At 30.3% G+C, this 22,588-nt stretch overlaps 2 protein-coding genes and 1 long non-coding RNA gene across 4 annotated transcripts; 1 reads left to right on the top strand and 2 right to left on the bottom strand.

The window, feature by feature from the left end:
• Positions 1 to 252: 252 nt before the first annotated feature.
• On the bottom strand, positions 253 to 2,905 carry LOC113000423 (pectinesterase inhibitor). Its single transcript, XM_026127060.1, has 2 exons — positions 2,878 to 2,905; positions 253 to 707 (listed from the first exon to the last, which is right to left on the bottom strand). Exons 1-2 carry the CDS (start codon positions 2,903 to 2,905, stop codon positions 253 to 255), a joined length of 483 nt encoding a protein of 160 aa, XP_025982845.1.
• Positions 2,906 to 5,025: 2,120 nt separating this feature from the next.
• On the bottom strand, positions 5,026 to 5,877 carry LOC113000386 (uncharacterized). Its single transcript, XR_005889848.1, has 3 exons — positions 5,773 to 5,877; positions 5,583 to 5,682; positions 5,026 to 5,328 (listed from the first exon to the last, which is right to left on the bottom strand). It is a non-coding gene; the product is annotated as an uncharacterized lncRNA (long non-coding RNA).
• A 926-nt stretch (positions 5,878 to 6,803) lies between these two features.
• Positions 6,804 to 12,592, top strand: LOC100798838 (uncharacterized). 2 transcript variants are annotated; one of them, XM_041012441.1, is made up of 9 exons: positions 6,804 to 7,018; positions 7,763 to 8,007; positions 9,165 to 9,341; positions 9,513 to 9,605; positions 10,090 to 10,272; positions 10,370 to 10,472; positions 10,556 to 10,738; positions 11,156 to 11,667; positions 11,748 to 12,592. In XM_041012441.1, exons 2-9 carry the CDS (start codon positions 7,807 to 7,809, stop codon positions 12,174 to 12,176), a joined length of 1,881 nt encoding a protein of 626 aa, XP_040868375.1. In that variant the 5' UTR covers positions 6,804 to 7,018; positions 7,763 to 7,806; the 3' UTR covers positions 12,177 to 12,592. The 2 variants fall into 2 exon arrangements, with proteins under 2 accessions (XP_040868375.1, XP_040868376.1); XM_041012442.1 differs by lacking the exon at positions 6,804 to 7,018 and having other exon boundaries at positions 7,029 to 8,007; positions 11,748 to 12,591.
• The last annotated feature ends 9,996 nt before the right edge of the window (positions 12,593 to 22,588 follow it).

Raw genomic sequence — 22,588 nt, 5'->3', positions numbered from 1 at the left:
TCGTTGTTTTGTGTAATGTACATACAAAAATATTGTATAATTCAAAGTAAATAAGGTAAAAAAAAAGGTCAAAATTATTTTATTGACCGATAAAGCAAGGAGAATATTGATAAAAAAAATAATAATGAGAATTATTCATAAACTGGGTAAATATGTCACAATCCGCACGTATTGAAACATTCCCAAATCCATTTTGTTTATGCATCCCAAATCCATTTATTTACCTAAATAATAAACTGCATAAAAATCAAATCAATATTTCCCAGCCAGATAGTCTGCTAGAATCACAATGATCCTGCTTGTATCTACCACATCCTGGTTTATCAACAAGACATAGGTTGAATCAGTAGCCTTTGTGTCGCAATCTTGAACATCTTTGATCACAATTGCGCCATTGGATTTCAGGTCGGAGTAATTTCCAGAGCTGTAAGACTTCTTAGCCCTAGCAAGGGAAAGCAACACATCGGTATAATCCTTAGAACATGCATTGTAACGTTGTCTCGTTTCAGGGTCTCCAGCGCCTCTTGCGATACGAGTGGTTTGGAACTTACCCTCAGTAGCATTGCCATGAGCCACATTGATGACATACAAGGAAGCGCTGCGAAGATCCACAGCTTCAGCTGCACCAGGTAATGAGAGTAGAATTTTGCCACAAATGTCAGGCTTCGGGTGTTTTGAGCAAATGTCGCGTATTTTCACCGTTCTGGCTGAACACAAGGAAAACACAGAACATAAAAGAAGCAAAAGGGAAGGGAGGAGTGGGTGTTTGATAAAAGAATGAACCATTATGCTTTTTTCTTTGTTTCTTTTTTCTTTTGGAGTTTTGGATTGATTTACAAATGAAAGAAGCGTACCTATTTATAATTTGGTGGGCATGTTATGCTTCTTTTTTTTGTTGTGATTGATATGTTTAGATAGATAGTATTATTAATTATTATAAATTAAGAATGAAATATCGATAAAAATTTCTCTGTCATTGACCATATAATAACATTTAGACTATAATATATCAAAATTCAACTCTATATATTATGAATCAAATATTTCTTTTTACATTCTTTGAATGTATATAATAATTACTAATTAATTATTAATTATTGTAAAAGAAGGTAATATCTATATTAATTTCTATTTCATTGACCATATAATAATATTTAGGTTGATAATTTATCAATCTTCAACTCTATTGAATCAAATATTTCTTTTTAAATTCTTTGAATGTATTTAATAATAATAAAAAAATTGCATTTAAGGATGAAGCAAGCAATTTTATCTTGAGGGTCAGTGACTAATTTACTTTAATTTTGACTGGGATAGATCATGTTAGTATCTGATTCCACAACTCTTTCATCCTGAAACAATGCACATATAATTTACTGTTTATAAATTAAAAACTATGAGAACGAAAAATTACATATATAACCTTAATTAAAATATATTGATCTTGTATAGATTTTTTATGAAAAATTATATGGTAGAAATGTTATGATTTTCTTATCTGCATGTATTTAATTACATTAAGTTAAATTAAATGTTTAGAATTTTAATTTTAATTATAGAAGATTTACGGTAAAAAAAGTACAGGAGATGTGTGAATAATTTATGAGAAAATATGTTCTGACCATGGTTTTTTTTTTTTTTTTGTGAAACTGACAAGTTCAAATATGGAATAAATATGTTTCCAAACTTAATTAATGCTAACATAATTAGCCATTACAATTGCTAATGTTTCACAATACACCTTCAATATGGAATATTGCTAACGTATGTTTCCAAACTTAATTAATGCTAACATAATTAGCAGTTACAATTGCTAATGTACGTAGAGGTATTTTAACTGTTAATGAAAGCTTTTTCCATAGGAATTGATGGATTAGTTGTCTTTATAAAAAATTTTAATCAACAGTGTTACGAATTAATGTTATTAAAATATTGATCATTAAGGAACTATAATAAAATATTTATTATAAAATCATATAAGAACATAAATAAAAACATTTTATACATTTCAATAAATATTTATTTTTCTACTTTAAGTTTAACTAGTGTTCTAACTCTAGGGATACTAGTTAGCATTTTTTTAACTATTTGTGTTTTTTATTGATAATAATTGTCACACCTTAATTTTATCCGGACCCCAAAAAAATAAAAATAAAAATGAAAAAAGAAAATAAAAAAAAGAAAAGGAAAAAAGTATTAAAAAAAACAATAAAAACAGAAGAAAACAAAAAAAGAAAAGAGAAAAAAAGTATTATGAAAAAAAACCAAAAAAGAACAATAAAAAAGAAACAAAAAAAGAAAAAAAAAGAGAAGAAAATGTAAAAAAAAAAAAAAAAAAAAAAAAAAAAGAAAAAAGAGAAGAAGAGAGAACTATGTGACTTATTAGGTTCTTAAGGAGAGCCCATTAAATCAAGAGAGGGGACACAATGCATAAAAGAGAAAAGAAAAAAAGTCTCTTATATTAATGCACAGTGGAGGCATGGATCGCAAGGATAAAAAAATGAATCAATCCAGTGGCGTCATTTGACAACTTTTGTTAGAGAAGGAAGATGAGTCTCAAGGTAATTTTCTCACTTCCTCATTCTCTCCCACGTTCTTCTTCTCCTTCCTCTCTTCTTCTACATCTTTGTCTCTTTTTTTCTTTTTTTTTTCCTCTCGTTTTTGCCCTTACCTTAGTCATTCGTCTCGTTGATGAGCTCCATGGTTGCCAACGAGATTTGTACATGATGATATTGTCCTTTTTCTTGGTGTTTTATTTTGTATCATGTTTTTTCGCATTCTATCATCCTTTTATTATTTTCTCTTTTTCTTATTTCTATTTTTTTTGTTTTCCAGTAAAGCCCATGCGCCGCCATCATAGTGTCCCTGCCGCATGACCATCCTTGTCCTCGAGGTGGCCTTGCATCGCTGGATCTTGCACTAGTGGTGCCGAGGGCGAGGCACCACCCTCCGTGGTGGTTTCCCCTTTGGCCAGGCCATTTTTTACGTGAGATAACTAGGGTTTTCCAACCCCGTTGTATAATTGTGGGTTGGACCGGATCACCCTGACCCGGTTCCAATCAAACTAAAAATATCAAATTACTGTTCACACCTCATTTTTAGGATATGCACCTTTTTTTCATTTTGTGCCTAGTCCATTTTTGTGATGTCTGAAATAAAACAAAAATCACTATTTACACCTTTTTTTTTAAAACATGGACCATTTTCTCATTTTGGGCCTAGTCCATTTTTGCAGAAATAAATGGTGTTGCTAGGTGCACCAGCACCATTACTATGCATACAACAATTTAAGTGAAGTGACAAAAATGTCTTTCACTTAAATTTTAAAAACCCGCAGCAACATTACGTGTTAATTTTGGAACATAAATATGTATTGTCTCAATTTTCTTATTTTCAAAAGTTAATATGGAATTAAATTGATTTTATTTATTTTAATATGATTACATTAACAGTATATAGATTTTTATTTCATATTTCATTAATTAATTAAGTTAATAAGCTTCGCAGAATAAATGCTTCGTCCAAGCTTTGAGCAACTCTTGCGACATTCCTGGAAGCCTTGTGTTAAAGGTGATGTGGTGACCATTAAGATTCAAGAAGACGAATACCAAAATCACCTTCATATATAATAATGATTAATCAAATATTGCAAGATCAGTGGATAAATCACTTATACGTCAACTGCAGCTGAAAGCCATTAACACCAATTGTCATCGCCCTCTCTCCTTCAGTGATCTCAGTTTTTTAAGAAACAAAATTCCATAGCGTTTTTTCTTCTTTTGTTTCTTAAATTTGTAAATATGCTGAATTCCAAGAAAAAAGAAATGTAAATAGGCCATACAGTTGCAGCATTATGCTTTTTATTTATACAAAGGATGTTCTTTCATATTCAAGTTAAGTAATGCATATCTATTTTATCATCATTTTTTTTGTTTTTTTTTTTTTCATGTAAAAAAAAAACCATTCGTTATCAAATAACTATATAAGGTCATATCCGTAATTCCATATTAGGTTGGAGATACAAAATTTGATATGAAAGTAGCTATGACCTTCGCTTCTAACTTCTAATAATAAGCATTAACCAAGCATAGTTTGCTGTGTAAGTATCTATGCGTGCGTGGCTTTTACAGCTAGGGAGACCTATAGTCCTGAAATCATTAAGCGACAAAAGCCTGCAGTAGTTCTTTAGCAATCTTTATTCTTAATGCTTTCTTATGTGATGGGATAATTTGTCTTAATTGCATTTGTTGCTATGTGGACCTGCTGGCAGCATAACCCTTCTGCAATAAGCCAACATAGAAGCTTAAGTAAATATCTGGTTTTTTTCTAAAGCTTTATCTGGAGTCAACATGAATAACCTATGATCCCATCATCTCATCTAACCTAACTCAGTAATCAAACAGACAATGATTAACATGGAATTCAGCATATTTTATTGTACAATAAAATATGACACCACACCTTTTGTTTTTCATTTTGGTACACCATGCATCAATAACATCATGAAGCCAATCAGTTTTAGTAAGTTTGTAAAATATTGGGCAAGATGTGTTGTTGTGTTGTGCCACGTGATGTGAACAACTGAATGTTATACCATAAATGATTAATTTCATGGCTATAGGAGTTTAATTTTTCATATTTGAACTAAATATATATATTGGACATACTAGTGAAAGATGTGATCTAGACATCATTGATCAATGCAAAGATCAATAACCTTTTAACACAATTTTGGAAAAGATCTAAGTTATTTGCTACTATAACAAAGATCTTCCAATTATATAATCAATAAAGCACACAATTTTATGACTTATTATTTTACCGTATTAAATATTTTTTGAAGTGCATGGCGCTCATCAAGGCCTTGAAAGATGGAGAATTGATTTTTCCACGGCTTGCCATCTGGATAAATACACCAAAAACAACCATAAGCCATTCTTCTAACCAGAGTAGCTAACACTATTCTACAATGCAACAGAAATATCATTTCAAAAGAAGCACCTAATCCAACTTGATATACCCAAATGGCAACTTGGGGTGACTTTCATCAGTTTTATAAGCTTTTCAAGGTTGTCTTTACCATCACAGCCTCCTATCCATCCCCACTGCTTGGCCAGATTTAACCTGCCACACGGGAGTTTGGAACCTAAAAAAGAAATGTAATAGAGAGTAATTTTCGCATCCATAGGAAGTAACATTTTAATTTTCTGTAATTTGATCACCTGGAAATTAAACCACACAACAAAACTTGAAAGACATTACTCATTCCTGTTCCATATATCATCTCCAAGTATATTCGTAGCTTTTCCCTTCTAAATCTTCCTTTACCTGGTAATTGTAAGTTATATAATACAACTAAGATGTAAAAAAAACCACCCTTTTGGATAAAAAAAAACTTGGAGATAATTATTTCTTATGCAGTAAATGTTTAAATAGGAGTTTAGGATTCAAAAACTAGAGATGCACTATCATATTGATCCAAGAAGGATTGTCTAGCAATATTCCTTAACAACACAAGTTAAACTGACAAATATGAACAAACCTCAATGATTAAGTTCTCAAACAAACAAGACCATACATACCTTTGGCATACTGCATGAGCAACTCATCTGATCAAGTTGATCCCAAGAAAAATCATGGGAATTTCCACACGAGTGGCAGTCGTCAATATAACCATAATGCCTACAATAGTTATAAAAGTAATCAATAAAAGAGTACCAACAAAGCAAATTAAACGAGAACACACAAAAAATTAAGAAAAGAAAACCCTACTTTCATGAATCTTCCCACGACTCAATCTGATACCCCAACAATGCAGCCTCCGTGGCAACCCCAATTCCATTACAACAGAACATGCAAATTAAATATGCAATCACCTATCAACCAAACATCACAATTACCACATGTAAGACAAAAAAATCATGAAATTCATAAAATTCATAAGCATCCCAAGTATCCCACCAACCAAGCATATATAGATAAATATTAATGATTTTCATTAAAATTTAATTTTAAAATAACATTGTTTTTGTTTGAATATTTTTATTATTAAAGCAAATTCAATATAGAATTTTTAATCCAACACAAAAGCTTTTAAAATTATTTAATTCAATCAATTCTTCAACTTGGAAACAAACACATGAACATTTAACCTAAAAAATAATGATAACCGGTATTTCAACATGATTATGATCTAACGTGAATCCAAACACCCACTGCATTGAACTAGAATCTCACATCAAACAAAACATAAACAAAGAACGCTCCATATGAGTAGCCATCAGTGGAAGTAACATACTGCATGCCACCCAATTTCACAGTACTAATTAATGCCATACATCAAGAAAGAAGAATCACTATTCAAAAGAATCAAAATCAATAAAATCAAATAAACTCTTCTGCAAATAATAATTCATCATACCCCAAATGAGTAACCACCCAACGGCCAGTTGCACTCTCTTGCCAGAAAAACGTGTCACCGGCGGCAAGTGCTACTAAATCCAAATCCATTTCAGTGTAGTAACTACTCTTGCGCAAAGGCAGGAACTTTAGCACCGACACACTTAATTAGAGAGGAGTTATGTGGAAAATAAGTGCAAGATGACGAAAGAGTTTGACACGCATAAGAGATGGTAAATAACATGTCGACGGGAAAAAATGATGTAACTGTCTAAGTGCTTTTAATTGAAGTGATGAATAGTCTGTGGGTCAATAACTGATGTAGTCCAAGATGTGGTTTTCAAAGTCTAAGTGGTTTTCAAAGTCTAAGTGGTTTTATTTTTTATTTAATCAGCTTTTTGTATATATAAGGAACAAAGTTCATGCTTCCGGGCACTAAAAGAGTTAGCAGAGTCAGTGACTTTGATGGAGAGGGAGTTTCCTTAGTGCTTTAATTGGTCTGAACGTAGAAGTTGAAGTTCAGAGCTTGCAACCCTGCATTGCTAGAAACTTTCTGCAGTTTATGTAGTAAATTTTTCTTTCCCTGAACTTGGTGTTGTTGTAGGTGACGATCATTGAGGTATATGGCTGCAATATTGGGGCCTCATGGGAGAAATTCTATGACCCCAAAGTACTCATTTTTTGAGTCATTTGTTTTTTGTCTATAGTTGCTCTCGATCTACCTTCTTTGTCCTCGTTATTTGTGTGATTGAATTGTTGAGTTCTCATTATTTGTGGTGTTAATTTTTTCTAGCCTTCCTTGGAATCCCAGTGTTGAGTTCTAATTTTTGTGAATCTTGATGTCTGTGTATGTTTGTGAATTGTGATATGCTGTAACATCTTGTTTGATCCATGCAACCAACCTTGCCTAATGGGATGAAGCTTGGTGGTTGTTATTGCTGCTTATGATATCCTAAATCTCAAATGTTTATGAACTGCTGATTTGATAGATTTGCATATGGCCAGCTTCGAAGCTCTTGAAGTTAATTGGTTTAGATTTTCTATACAACAGAAGCCAGTAAAGTTTACAAGTGCTTCAAAACCCGTAGCTAATATACAAATGGTTTTAAAATTAGGCAAGGAATCTAAAGCTAGATGTGTCTTCAGTTAACAATTATTACCCTGCAATATTGGCTCATTTATTTTAAATATAACTAGGTATAAATGTCCCATGTTTAATCCTAGGTTCACCCAAATGGAATTTGCCTAATTCTTTCACGAATGATGTTCTCTTGTAAATATATGTTAGTTATATGGGTTGTTTTGCTGTTTTCATGTGTGGCTAAAGTTAATGATGAGATATTATGTTTGTGTTGTTGTCTAGGTTTTTTTTGCTGCAGGCTTAAGTAAATTATAATCTCTGCAGCAATGGATGATAAACAAGAAAATTTGTTACCATCCTCCTTGCCTAGTCAGTTGTTATCAATTGATGAGGAACTATGGCGGATGATTGAAGAGAGGGCGCAAGAGATATTATGGACAATTCAACCCAATGTATTATCTGAGGTGAACAGAAAGAATATTATTGATTATGTTCAGAGGCTGATTGGAGAGTATTGTGGTGCACAGGTTAGAGTATTTTGATCTAATAATCATATTTGTAAATTTTTATTGCCAAAGTTGGTTTCCTACATTTGGTCTTTTCTTTGTTTAGTGAATTTGCTTTCTTGCCCTCATAATTAGTTGGGTGTTCTTGCAGCGTTAGGTGCTTTAAATGATTTGTGTATAATTAGTTCTGTTTTTATGTTTTTATGTATGTTATGAATGTTCTTTGATTTCTTTTTAGAAATTAAAGGTGAAAAACTTTTTTTCTTTTTCCTTTTTTCCTATCAAACTTTGTTTTTAAAACCAATTAGATTTGAAAGTGATTTTATTATTTGTGTTTAAATACTTTTTTAATTCTCATAATTAATAAAAAAAATATTTTATCCTAATAAATTATGATTGTTTTTTTTTCCATCTTTTAAGCAATTTAGATTGTATTTTTTTATTATCTAAAGCACTAACTAAATTATTTTTTTAAGAACCAAAATCAAAACAAATATAATTTGTAAGAATTAAAACCAAAAATAATTACAAGAACAAAAAGAAAAAAAACATAAAATTGTAAGAAATAAGAAAATATTTAAGCCTATTATTTATATTTTTATTCTATTGTCTTATTGTCTTTAACATGATTTTTTTAGCATGTTGTTGGCTATTGTATACTTTCACCATACAGTATATGCGCAAATTGACACCTTCCCCTTTAGACTTCATCCTTTTCCCCTCTTATATTTAGATATCTAAAAAACATAAAAATCATGCCATGGAAAATCGGGTTATCACTTGCAAGTCTTAAGCTTTCCATGTTGTGTTTTGTTTACTTTACACTGAGCGCGCATGCGCACTTACTCTTTCTTACCTAGATCACCAGATATATATTAAAGCTTTTTTCCATTTAATATGAATTGATACTTCATAAAATCATAAGCATGCGTGAATTGTATGCTACCAGCTTAACATTTACGGCCAGAAAATTGATTGCAGTAGTGAACATTGTTGAAATCAGGAACTGGACACTATTTCCAAAAGGAAAATGCTTCAATTTCAAATTTACAATTTTTTTTTAAACCTCATTGCTACCTTAAATTTTTTTGGTGCCATTAACAAGTTGATTTCATTATGTTTATACCATTACAGTTGTGATCATAAATGAAAGTTTTACCTCTGTGGATCAACTTCAGGTTTTCCCATTTGGTTCTTTTCCTCTAAAAACCTATCTTCCTGATGGAGATATCGACTTGACAGCTCTTAGTCATGAAGATGAAGAGGAGGATTTGGTACGAGCAGTATGCAATATACTTAAAAGTGAAGATGACTCTGAATACCAAGTAAAAGACATAGAACATATACGTGCACAGGTTTGGAAACAAAATTTTCTATTTAAACGGTTATAATTACCTTTTTATATTCAAAATTAATCATTTTCTGTGTTTGACTTAATTAGAAAGTAGTGTTTAATGTTCTTTTTGTTAAAAGGATATCTCAACTTTATTAGACTTCCTTTTTTATGTTTGGATGATGGGTTGTAGGTTCAGGTTGTGAAATGTACAGTGAAAAATATACCAGTTGACATCTCTTTCAATCAAATGGCTGGACTCTATACTTTATTCTTTTTGGAGCAGGTATTTGTATTAATTAATGTTTACTATTAATTAATTAATGTTGACACTTAATTGGTGTTCTTTAATTTCAATAAGATTAAATCTCACTCGAGCTACTTTTCGTTTGCACAATTTTTGTATGCTTGAACTTGATAGTTAAGTAGATCTTATATGTGGTTAGTCAAAGTTGTAATTGTGAATATATGAAGTGTTAAAAGTCATTATATCAAATTTATAAAGATTTACTGCTCTTTTTGTGTTTCAAAGTCATGTTGACATTTTTACTTAATTTCTTGTTATGTTTTTACATATCGGCTTTTCTGCCATGTCTCTTTCTAGAATGTGTACTATACATTCTTAAGTTATGTTTTCGGGATCATGTAGAGTCAAAAATAGTGTGAATGATTACGAATAGAAGACCATAAAAAATTTGTCTCCATTCAAATTTTCTTTTTTATTTCTATTTAGGCTTTGCTAATTTTGTTAACTAACAATAAATTTTTAGGTTGACCAACTTGTTGGAAAGAACCATATTTTCAAACGCAGTGTGATCTTAATCAAATCCTGGTGCTACTATGAAAGTCGAATTCTTGGTGCACATTGTGGCCTGTTATCAACATATGCGACAGAAATATTAGTCTTATATATTATCAATCGTTTTCATTCGTCAGTGCGGGGTCCTCTAGCGGTGAGTCAAGTCTTCTATCGACAATATTCTTTGCACCCCTTCAACATTGGTATTTAAATCGAGAACAATAAAACCAATGAATCACTACTACTAGCAGGTGTTATACGTATTTTTGGACTACTACAGCTCATTTGATTGGGAGCATAATTATATTAGTATATGGGGTCCAAAAGTCTTATCCTCCCTTCCAGAAATTGTTGGTAAGTGTTGTGTTGCGATGCATAAGCTATTGGATGTATTTTCAATCTACAGTCATTGATGTATCCCAACTTGCTCATTGCAGATACACCAGAATATGATCAGGGTGAATTCTTGCTCCAGAAAGAGTTTCTAAAAAACTATAGGGATATGTGCTCTTCCAAAGCAAAGGCATCTGAGACAATGACCAATGCATTTCCTGTTAAGCACATGAACATCTTGGATCCTTTAAGAAATAATAACAACCTAGGTCGTAGTGTCAACATAGGTAATTTTGTCTTCTAAAGCATCAATGGATTATGGTGACTATTTTTTGTACTTTAATTGTTTTATAGGTTTTGCTTCATAATAATGATCAAAGGACTTGAGAAATTTATGTAGATCCTAGTATTACCCCATGGAAAAGTTTTTATAGTGGAGAATATCTTTATGTATGGTTTAAGAACATCTATAAGTTCACTACAACTTAGCATGCTGGTGAAAAATTGCATCAAGGCTTACTCAAATATCACTTTAGATATATCTATATTTGATATACTCCAGTAGTGACTTTACAGTTTTATATATGATGTTGAAATAATTGGAGATTGTGATGCTTCATGACATTATTTCAAACTTATAATGGTTACTTTTTTAGAACATATAGTTCTCTTCCATTTATATACTACCTTTATACTTCCTGCAGGCAATTTGAGTCGAATAAGACTTGCTTTTTCCCTCGGTTCTCAAAGGCTAAAGCAAATCCTCACTCTCGCGGGAGAAAACATGGGTGCAGCACTTGAGAAGTTTTTCTTCAACACTTTGGAAAATAATGGGAAAGGGGAAAGGGCAGATGTTGGCGTTCCTGTTTCTCCATTTGGTACTGGAAGATTTGAAGAGTCTGTCCTCAGTGGAGATTACGATAGTTACTATGGTTGGTCACAATATGTTCAACAATATCCTAATTATGCCATGCCAGTAACAACTGTACCTTCCCATTTTCCATCTCCACCTCATCAGGACAATATCCTTGCACTATCGACACAACTAAACTGGAGTGAAGGCGATTTTCCTGCATTATCAGCACAGCAAAATTGGAGTATGTTTTATCAAAGTGGTACCAATGTATATATCCCAGGACAAACACTCTTTCATCCAACTTACAGCCTTGGAAAAGGAGGAAGATCACGAGGAACAGGGACATATATACCTGACTTGGTAGATTTTCTTTCTTATCAAACTTTATCTATTTATGTAATAACACACTATATCACCCTCAAAATGGTTACATCTTGTAGAGTTATAATTGCTACTGGGATATACATGCGAAGGCAAACAGGCCAAGGAGATTTCCTTATGCAAAGCACAATGCATTACTCAAATCATCTCCCAAAAGTCAGCAAGAGAAAGAGTTTCATACTGAGACAAAACCATTTGAGCTTTCAGATGAAGACTTCCCCCTTATTCCAAACGTTTACAAGGCTACACCGCCAACACAAGCTCAAGAGTCTACTCCGTTAACAAAGGTTCATTCTGAGACAGACAAGGATGGTAATTCAAGGTTGTCTGAGCTCTTAAATGAAGATTTCCCCCTTCCTTTGTCAGCACAAGTCAAAGAGTCTGCTCCATTGGCAAAGGTTCTTTCTAAGACAAACATGGATGGAAATTCGCGGTCATTTGAGCTCTCAAATGAAGATTTCCCCCTTCTTCAACGCACTCACAAGTAGTCTGCTCCGTTAACTAAGCAAGACAAGAGTTCCCCATCCTCTAAAGAGTCTAAACTAAAAATATTGAGCTTGAAACTCACAAGTATCCACAGTCACTGGAAAAACAACGTTTGTCAACAAAGGGTGAGAAATAAGATTCTAGTATTTCATCATCTCAAGAAACTATGCTGGTAGTTCCAAAGGTGGAATTGGAGTAGAAAGAGGTATATCTCCTGAGAGCAATGAGCAGATGGATTGACAGTTTTATCATTGATATTTTGTAGGATACTAAACGGAATTCTAATGTATTGTTGGTGGGCTCATGTTCTGATCTAATAACTTGAAAATAATAGCTAAATTTTCTTTTTCTTTTTAGATATGTCAATTTGGGAGAAAATTGATAGTATAGTCTCAAATTTCATAGGAACAAACAATTGGTAGGGATGTTAACCGATTTTGCTCGGCTTTGGTGGGAATAATTTACCATTACTCTAGGGACAAGGACAGAATGGCATATTTGTTCTGAAGAACTTGTACATAGTAAGTTAAATCTTTTGATCTTTTATGGGCTAGTTCTTGTGACCATGTTTAGATTTTGGATACTAGCAGAAGAACACTATGTTTCGATTAGTAATAAAGAATGAAACAAAATGGACCGGGCATAATGTGGTGATATGGAATAGATTGTATGAAATAAAAATACTATTTTATAATTTAGATGTTTTGCAATAGCATCATTTGCATAAAGGACATAATGGAATCAGTTATAATTATTTAACTTTTTGTACTATCTTTATTCTAGAAATATTTGTATTTTATTTATTTTATATTCTTATTTTAAAAAAGAACTTTCAAAGAAACAACATTTTTGTAAGAGGATAATTTAAACAAAAATGTTTCCCAAAAAAATTAACAGTTCTGAAAGAATTTTTTTTTTTGATAAATAGCTTCCATAATGCTTTGTAAGAAAATACTTCGCTCTAAATTTATTTTTAATTAAAATCATTTTTAAGAATCTGAGTAGGTTTTTAAACTCAAATATTTACACTGACATGGTATATTTGACAACAACACTTATTGAGTTTTACAACCGATTTTTTTTTAAGAAAAAAACCTAATCACTCTTTTGCCGCTTTCTAATGTCTAATTTTTTGGGATAAATAGTCACTTTTATCCCTAAATGTGTAATTCGCTGACAAATATATCCCTGAAAGATGAAAATATAAAATTTAGTTTTCGAAAGTGTAAAAAGTGCGATAAATATATCTGACGTTAACTTTCATCCGTCGCTGTTAATAAAATAACCTATGTGGCACAGAGGGACAAATTTATCACTGAAATGATCGTCAACGTGGTCATATCTAATAGTTAGCATAGGGGCATATTTTTCATATAATATTTTTTTGACTTTTCATATTCCCACTCTACTGATAAATGCGTCTCTGAAAGATGAAAATACAAAATTTAGTCCCCGAAAGTGTATAAAGTGCAATAAATATATCCTGACGTTAATAATAGATCTTTTTGTTGCAATCATTATAAATTTTTTCAAGTTATAATAATTAGTCAATTTTTTCAAGTTATAATAATTAGTCACAATCTACTATTAACGTTCGGATATATTTGTCACACTTTTTACACTTTCAGGGACTAAATTTTATATTTTCATCTTTCAATGATACATTTGTTAGTGGGATGGGAAGACGAAAAGTAAAAAAATATTATATGACAAATAGGCTCATATGCTAGCAATTAGAAATGACCATGTTGGCAATCATTTCAATGACAAATTCGTCCTTCTATGTCACATAAACTATTTTATTAACGGTGACAGATGAAAGTTAACGGTTGGATATATTTGTCGCACTTTTTACACTTTCGGGGATTAAATTTTATATTTTCATCTTTCATAAACGTATTTATCAACGAATTATACTTTCAAGAATAAAAGTGACTATTTATCCATTTTTTCAATGATTTTATGTAATACGTGGCACAATAATAATCATCAATAGTTCAATACACATAAGTAGCTTTACACATTCAACACAATCGATATCTTCCAAAATGCAAAAATGTTGAAAAGTTAAAATCCAAATATTCATGTTCCAAAAATACACACACACAACTCAAGAATTGATGTGCCAAATTAGAAGTCAATCCCGAAAACCATCCTAACAAAAATTAAGCAAATTACAATTGCCACATGGAAAAAAAAATCAAATCAAAGGGAGAAATAAATGATGGTTTCTTTCAGGGTGGTTAGAACATCTCTAGCGCGGGTTTCTTATATGGGTTTTTTAAATATTTTTTTTGGTCCCTGCAATACTTTTTGTGGTTCCCACAATATTATGTCACTGATAAGAAACTCATACAAAATTTTACTCCAATACAAGAAATCACAAGAAACTTAAAAAAAATCCACACATTTATATTTTTTATTATAACTTAATTGTTATTCCAATAAAATAATTAATTCATTTTTTCAATTTTTATTTATACAAATAATAAATATGAATAATTGAAGAAATTATTAAATATCAATTAAAAATAATAAAAATTACATAACATTAAAAAAGGAAATGAGTAACAATAAAAAATACATTTTTATATAATAATAGATAGTTAAGGCATATTAGCTTTAATATCAATTGAGTTAATGTTATTAATTATTACATGTATTTCCAGAGTAGAGTATTCTAATTTATTTTAAAAGAACAAACTACTTATTTTAGTTCTATATATTTCAGTTATTTTCACACAAAATCACTTTTGTTCCATTTTTTAAAAAGTGTGTTTGCCTAAATTTTTGAAGAAAAAAACCTAAAAATTCAATTCTTTAATCATTATAAGGATTTACTTTGAGTAATTTTAAAAATATTAACAGTTATAACTATTGTTCAACGTTTTAATTCTTCACCTCTCCACTTCTCCACTTCCTGATACATCAATTTCCAATTTTTTCAACATTCTCAAAATCCACGATTCTAGACCCTTCCCCACCTACCCACTAATTAAACTTCCTCACTTCCCAATGTTCACTTGTGCTCTATGACCTCCTCTTTCTCCTTCTCTCAAATCTCAATTTGTGTCCTCTTTCTCGCTTCCTCACACCCCTATTTCTTTTCTTTTCTTTGTTATACCTCCCCAACTTCCACTCCCCTCATTCTCTTGCTCTTGTTTTTTCATCACGCCACACCCATGTTTCTTGTCTTTTCTTCATCGCAGCACCACTATCGCGCTACCACCATCGTGCCACCACCATCGCACCATGCACCACCATCACGGCTTGTATTTTAGATGGTTGTATTTTTTAGATTTGTGAGATGGTTGTGTTTTTTGGTTTGTATTCTGAGATGAGATGTGTTGATTGTTCTTCTTTCCGTTATTTTTTCTCTTTTTGTACATGGGTGGTTGATGCTCGATAATAATATTTTATTGTTAAGCACCAATTTTTTATGTAAGATGTGCTTCTTTTTTTTAAGGAATCCATTCGCCACGGAGACACTCTCCACTGGACAGTTTCTTCACAAAACTGTATCTTCAAGTGAAGGAACCTAGTAAGAAACCCACACTAGAGATGCTCTTAGCTTGAAGAAATTGTATCTTAAAAATTTTCTCTCATTAGAAAGAATCTACATGGCAAGGTGTGTTCCTTCACCATAAGATCCATTTATTATATATGATATTGTATCTTAACATTATTTCCTTTCCATCTACCAGCATCAACCCATGTGTGAAATAGACGAAAAACAATCGTTAGAAAAAAAGAATAATGAACAAAAGCTCAAAAGAACAAAGAACAACCACAAAAAACCATAAAAAAATTAACAAAAAAATTGTATATTCATTAAAAAAACAAATCAGTCAATGCAAAACCCAGAATAGAACATTAAACCAAAAAATCAATCCCAACTCACAATAGAATAATGAGCAAATTCAATAGATGTTGAACAATGCAGTTAAGGGGAAAGGTGGAAACGAGTCTCCATCGACCCGACTCAAGAGATCTTGATATAATACAATAAAGGGGAAAGGGATCTCCATCTCCATTGACGACCTCGACGACTTTCAAGGGTGATGACCTCGTCGACTTTCGAGCCCGACAGCAGTGGCCCGATGGAGCGATGTTGATGGCTCCAGGGCTGGGGTTGGTGTCTCAATGAAAAGGAACCAATGGCTCAAAGGGCAGCACTGGAGGCACAATGAGCGGTGCTGGTGACGCAATGAGTAGCATTGGTGGCAAAACAGAAAGGATCGACACTGCTGTGAAGGGAGAGAGAAGTTGAGATGGTGAAGAGAAGAGAGAAAATAGAAGGAAAAGATTGTTGGTGGGGGAGAAGCGTAGCAAAATGGCTATCTAGGAAGGCATTTGTAATTGACAATTTCTTCACTCAATTTATTTTATGAAACGCATGTTGAATTTTGTTGACATTTTTTTTTCTGTTGTCTATCAAAAGAAAATGTTACTATTTGAAACCTGAAAAAAAAATGTACAACTTCTATCTATCAATGGCCACGTCTTAGTGTCATTGTGAGAAAGAAATAAATTACCATTACGATTATAACCAGTATAAATATGGGTTCAATTCGTATCATTTTGCACTTAATTTTTTAACTCTTAATTCTATTTTTTTTTTTGTTCATATCGAGCCTCAATCTTCTTTATTCTCTCTAAAATGGCTCTTTGTCGGTTTAATTATCAGTATTACTATGATTATATGTAAAACCAATCATTCCCTAACAGTGACAATTCTCAAAATTCACAGTATTGTATGTATCCACCACCCATGTGGTATAGGCCTCCTTCATCCAATGTTGAGCCACCTAAATATGACATTTCTCAAAATCCATAATTTTTATGTATCCACCACTCCCAAAATGTGTTATAGGCCTTCTTTACCCAATGTTGAGCCCACTAACAATGAAGTTGAATCATCAATCGGTCTAGAAAATATACAAATAGATGAAGGAAAAGAAAATTCAACTCAGGAAAAATTTCATAAAGCATTAATTTCAGTGAAAGATGACATGATTTCTCATCTGATCGTGGCTCAATGTGTCAAAGGATTGTATTTGTTATTTAATTTTAGTTGTCTATGCTAATGTTGTGTTTGTTATTTAAATTTAGTTGTGTAGGTCAATAATGTATTTTTATTTTAAATTTTAGTTGTGTAGGTCCATGTTGTATTTTTATTTTAAATTTTAGTTGTTATGTATTATCTATCATCAACCTCGATGTTATATAACTAGTTGTTGGAAAAGTAGACATTACAAAACTAGTCATTGGAAAAGTAGTCGTTGGTAAAGTAGTTGTTGGAGAACTAGTCATTATGAATCATGCTATATAATTGTGCAATGTTTTCTCATTCTTGCATATTCTCATACTCTCTCGCAAATCTTCTTATCAGATTTTCAACACTTCAATCATCTATATAATGGGTCCAAACATTGACTTTGATACACTTTGGGATCAAATCATAGATAAGCAACTTGAAGACAACACTAAAGAAGAAATCATAAGGTTGATACTTGAGAGCCAACAAGAAGTTGACAATACCAATAGGCGTAAACAAAGAAGAAAAGTGTTAAATCAGGATCGTGAGGAAGGACATGATTGATTGTTCAATAACTATTTCTCTAAAAATGTTGTATACACAGAGACTCGATTCTAAAGAAGATTCTGAATGCGAAGGCATATGTTCCTTCAACTTATAGAAGCTCTCGACAATCATTAAAAGTATTTCAAAATGAGGGTAGATGCAACGCGTAGAAAGGGTCTATCATCGTTGCAGAAAGTGCATAGTTGCTCTTTGCATTGGCTTATGGGTCACTCACTAACAGTGTGGACGAGTATATTTTGATTGTTGAAACCACTATAATGGAATGCTTACGGAGATTTGTATCAGTCATTTGTGAAATATTTAGGGATGAGTACTTGAGGAAGCCTAATAATGAAGATAATTAATGTTACTACAAATGGGAGTAGCACGTGACTTTCCAGGTATGTTAGGTTCCATTGATTGTATGCATTAGGAATGAAAAAAATGTCCAGTTGCATGGAAATCTCAATTTTGTCTAGGTGATCATCACAACCCAACAATCATTGTTGAAGTCATGGCATCATAAGACTTGTGGATTTGACATGCATTTTGTGGCACTATGTTCAAATAATGACATTACTGTGTTAAATGTATCTAATGTGTTTAGTGAAGTTTTCTCATGATGCACTCCCCGATGCAATACATAATTAATAAAATCCAATATAATATAGGATACTATCTAGTGAATGACATTTATATAGACTTTGCTACATATGTGAAGACCATCTCAATGCCACAAGAAGAAAAGAGAAAATTATTTTCACAATGACAAGAATCAACAAGAAAGGATGTAGAAAGGGCGTTTGGAGTGTTTCAATCTTGATTTGCAATTATACATGGTCCAACATGTTTATGGGATGCTCATACAATAAAGAATATAATTTATGCATGTATAATATTGCATAATATGATTATCGAGAACGAACGACACAATATCAAAATAAAATTGATTACGATAATGTAGGTAATGACATGTCAACATTCAAAGTTTCTTCAAGTGTCCACCCCAATTTCATATCAACATACCTCCAAAGGAGAATACAGGTTCATGACAAAAAAAGCACCACCAACTTTTGGTAGATTTGATTGAACATATTTGAGAATGTTTCAAAATATAAAATAATAAAAATTAATTTTATTAAATATTATGTATTTTCCATTGTTGTGTATTTCTTTTCAATGTTATATTAATTGTCATTGTTTTTTATTTTGAATCATAATTAAGTGAAAATGAATATATATATATATATATATATATATATATATATATATATATATATATATATATATATATATATATATATATTGAGTTTCTCAAAATTTCTTAAATTTGTTTGCCATTGGAGAAAAATTGTGAATAAATTCCTTAGGAATAATATGATACTTCAAGGACCACTAAAACCACTTTTTATGTGCTTAAGAAACTCCACATGAGTTGCTTGAGAAACTTCCATTCTGGATTCCCTTAATTGCAAAAGTAAGATTGGTGAGAGGCAAAGAAGAAAACAAGTGAAGATGGTTGAACAAATTAAGGCACCCAACGCAAGAATGCACAAGAAAAAAAAATGAGCATCTCACTCTAAAGAGACTTCTGATAAAATTAGTATGGATAAAATAGTTATTTCATATTTTAGAAGCTTTGGTTATATTGGCTATTAGATGCACCTGAAATTGAGAAAAGAAAAATGTGGTTAAACAATGTAATACTATGGATCATGACTATATATCCTCTTTAATTATGTTTTATCTTAATTTTTATAAACCAAACAATTGAATAAGTTATCTCTTCACTCCATCTTCATCCATCCCACCCTCTGCCACCATTCCAAATGTAGCCTATATGATAAAATCCTAAATTTTGGTTTCTTTAAAAAAATTAACATTATATTTTTCATTTGAGTTTGTTAAATTAATTTAGACTTAAATACATTTTTGGTCCTTGTGATTTAGCTTTTTTGTTCTTTGTCCTTGCAAAAAAAAAAATTGATTTTAGTCCTTACAATTTATGTTTTTTGTCTTTAAATCAATTTAGATAACACTTTAAACAATGAAACACTATCTAAACCATTTTAAGAACGAAAAATAAAACAAACATAATTTACAAGGATTAAAATAAAAAAAATATTATAAGGTTGAAAAATAAAAAACACTAAATTATAAGGACTAAAAAATATTTAAACCATTAATTTAATCAAATATGTAAATACAAAATAGATATTGAGGGGTGCATAGAAAATCTGCCATGAGATAAGTCTTTTTTTTTATCTGTAAAAATAAAAAATAATTACTAAAAAATTTATAATAATTTACACATTTTATTCAATCAAAGTTACATTCATTTGCTACATGGGATGAGTTTTTAAAACGACTCATATTTGTTAATCCTTAAATGAAATTAATTTAATCCTTATATAAAATTAATATACATGTTAATCTCTATATAAATTATGTAAACATATTCTATTTTATTATTTATTCTAATTCTATTAGGATATTATTTAATCATTATTTTATTTTTTAATTAATTATCTTATCATAAATACCTAAATATATAATTGATTAGTAAAAAAAATATTTGATTGATTAATTCAATTATTAAAAAAATTATCATTACGTAAAATATTATATATAATTGATTGATTACCTCTATTATTGTTATTTTTATTTTTAAAGATATAAACTAAATTATTATTATTATTAATTTAGTGTAACTTAGTTATTAACAAATAAATTGTGTTTCCATGTGTACTCTAATTCTTATAGTAGATTATGATTCATTTTTATTAATAAATAAAAATATTTATTATATATATTTTATTAGTAAAAATATATAGTTGATTGATTAATATAATTATTAATTAATAATTACTATATTCATAATTTAATTATTATCTAATATACTTAAATTTTGGTATTATGACTTCTTCGGTACTCTTTCTCTATTTCTATAAATTTAGATTTTAAACAAAAATTCACACAATGTTCTTTCTCTCTCTATTCCATTTTTACATTCCTTCCCTCTTCTTTTTCATCCTCCTTTCCAACTCTATGTTACGAGGATATTTTATACTCATATGATTGATCTTCTTTAGAACCTTAAAAAGTCTTGCATGACTTGAATGCACATTGTTATTTCCAATTTCATCGTTATTTTTATGTTTTGAAATAGCTAATTGTTGACATTTTTTATTATTTTTATTTCATTCTGTTTTAATGGAGAGATCTATTAATACAAACATGAAACACAATGCATTGACCTTTTTATTCTTTTTATGGTAAGTTTTTTTTTTATCTTTTTCAATTTTATTTTCGTTACTTTCAACCTATTATTATTTTCAATTTCATTGTTATTATTTTCATTTTAAATAACTAATTACTGACATTTTTTATTCTTTTTATTTTATTCAGTTTCGATGGAGTAAATGTATTGACTTTTTATTCTTTCTCTACTGTAAGGTTTAGTTTATATTTTTTTTAATTTATATATTTACTTTTTCTTTAATAGTAATATTTCTTTCTTTCTTGTTTTCAAGTAATTTATCCTTTCATTATTTTTCATTTTTTTTTCTTTTTTTTTTCTAAGGTAAGATTATAGGATTTGTCTTTTTTTTTTTTTTAATTTATTCTTTTTTTTCAGGTACGCAAAAGGCTTCAAAGGAAATTTAACTACCATACTAGAAAAATAACCTTACACAATCAAACCAAACATCTTAAATTTTAACTAAAATAACATTTTGACTAAAATCATATTAAATCAAATTTTAATTAAAATGATTCATATCCAAAATATTACAGTTAAATTATATACAAGTAACAAGAATAATAACAAAATAATTTGCATGTAAATTATTCAAAATTTAATTTTTTTTTCATTTTAAATCTAATTACAAAACTATCTTGAATAATAGAAAAAATTTAAGTGTTCATGTAAAAAAATAACATATATTTAATCCATTAATTAATATCAAACACCAATTTTATAAGATGAAGGGAATAAAATTATATAGAAAACTTAAAAAGGACAAAACTAAGAAATTGTGAATCAAAATTATCAACCACCTCCATTGGTACTTCATTGTCATTAATTGTATAAATATGTATTATGTAAAAACACAACTAAAATTGATGTTACGGCAGGTTAGTCACACCCTCAATTTGAAAATGTCTTTTTTTCCATTTTTTTATCCTCGAAGCCCCTGTATCATTGTCCTTAAAAAACTAAAAAAAAAACATATATAAATGTGCAATCTAAAATAAATATTTTATTTATTAATAGTAATTATTTAAAATTTTAAAATTATTATCAATTTGCCACAAAATGAAAAACAATTCTTTTTGCTAATAGTAATCTAATACTTTATTTTTATATGCTAATTAATTTCCAATGATTAATAATGATATTTAAATATAAAAAAAAATTGAAGGAATAAATCATAACTTTAGTAATACAAAATTATTTTTTTACATTACTTTTGCTATAGAAGCATGGTTTTGAACCTTTCTTCTTCTTCTTCTTTTTTACCTTTTCCATAATTTCATTTTAGAAAACATAAATAAAATCTGCATGTTAGGCTTATTTTGGGACATGATATTCCTCTAATCAACTTAAATAAAATTGAATTTCTCAACGGTGGAATCTGGGTATATAGGAGAAAAAGAAGGAGAATCAAGTGGAGGTGGAGATGAAGCCTTGTGGGAGGAAGCAGAAAGTGACACCAATGTGGATCATGGAGGAAGGTTCTTTAATTGTGATGGACTTCTAGGAGTCCTTTTTTCTTTTTATGAAAGCAAGATATTTTTACGGAAGTGAAGAAACTAATTATTGAAATA

Source organism: Glycine max, chromosome 19 (assembly GCF_000004515.6).
Source record: "Glycine max cultivar Williams 82 chromosome 19, Glycine_max_v4.0, whole genome shotgun sequence".
Lineage (NCBI taxonomy): Eukaryota > Viridiplantae > Streptophyta > Magnoliopsida > Fabales > Fabaceae > Glycine > Glycine max.
Note: the sequence above shows the minus strand (reverse complement) of the source record. Positions and strands in the feature narration are given on the sequence as shown.

Coding starts and splice junctions, on each gene's coding strand:
- LOC113000423 (XM_026127060.1), bottom strand. CDS start 2,905: ATGCAAGGCCACCTCGAGGACAAGGATG. Junction 708..2,877: donor CCACCTCGAGGACAAGGATG/GTCATGCGGCAG, acceptor CCTTGTGTTCAG/CCAGAACGGTGAAAATACGC.
- LOC100798838 (XM_041012441.1), top strand. CDS start 7,807: ATGGATGATAAACAAGAAAATTTGTTACCATCCTCCTTGCCTAGTCAG. Junction 8,008..9,164: donor GAGAGTATTGTGGTGCACAG/GTTAGAGTATTT, acceptor GATCAACTTCAG/GTTTTCCCATTTGGTTCTTT. Junction 10,739..11,155: donor AGGTCGTAGTGTCAACATAG/GTAATTTTGTCT, acceptor TACTTCCTGCAG/GCAATTTGAGTCGAATAAGA.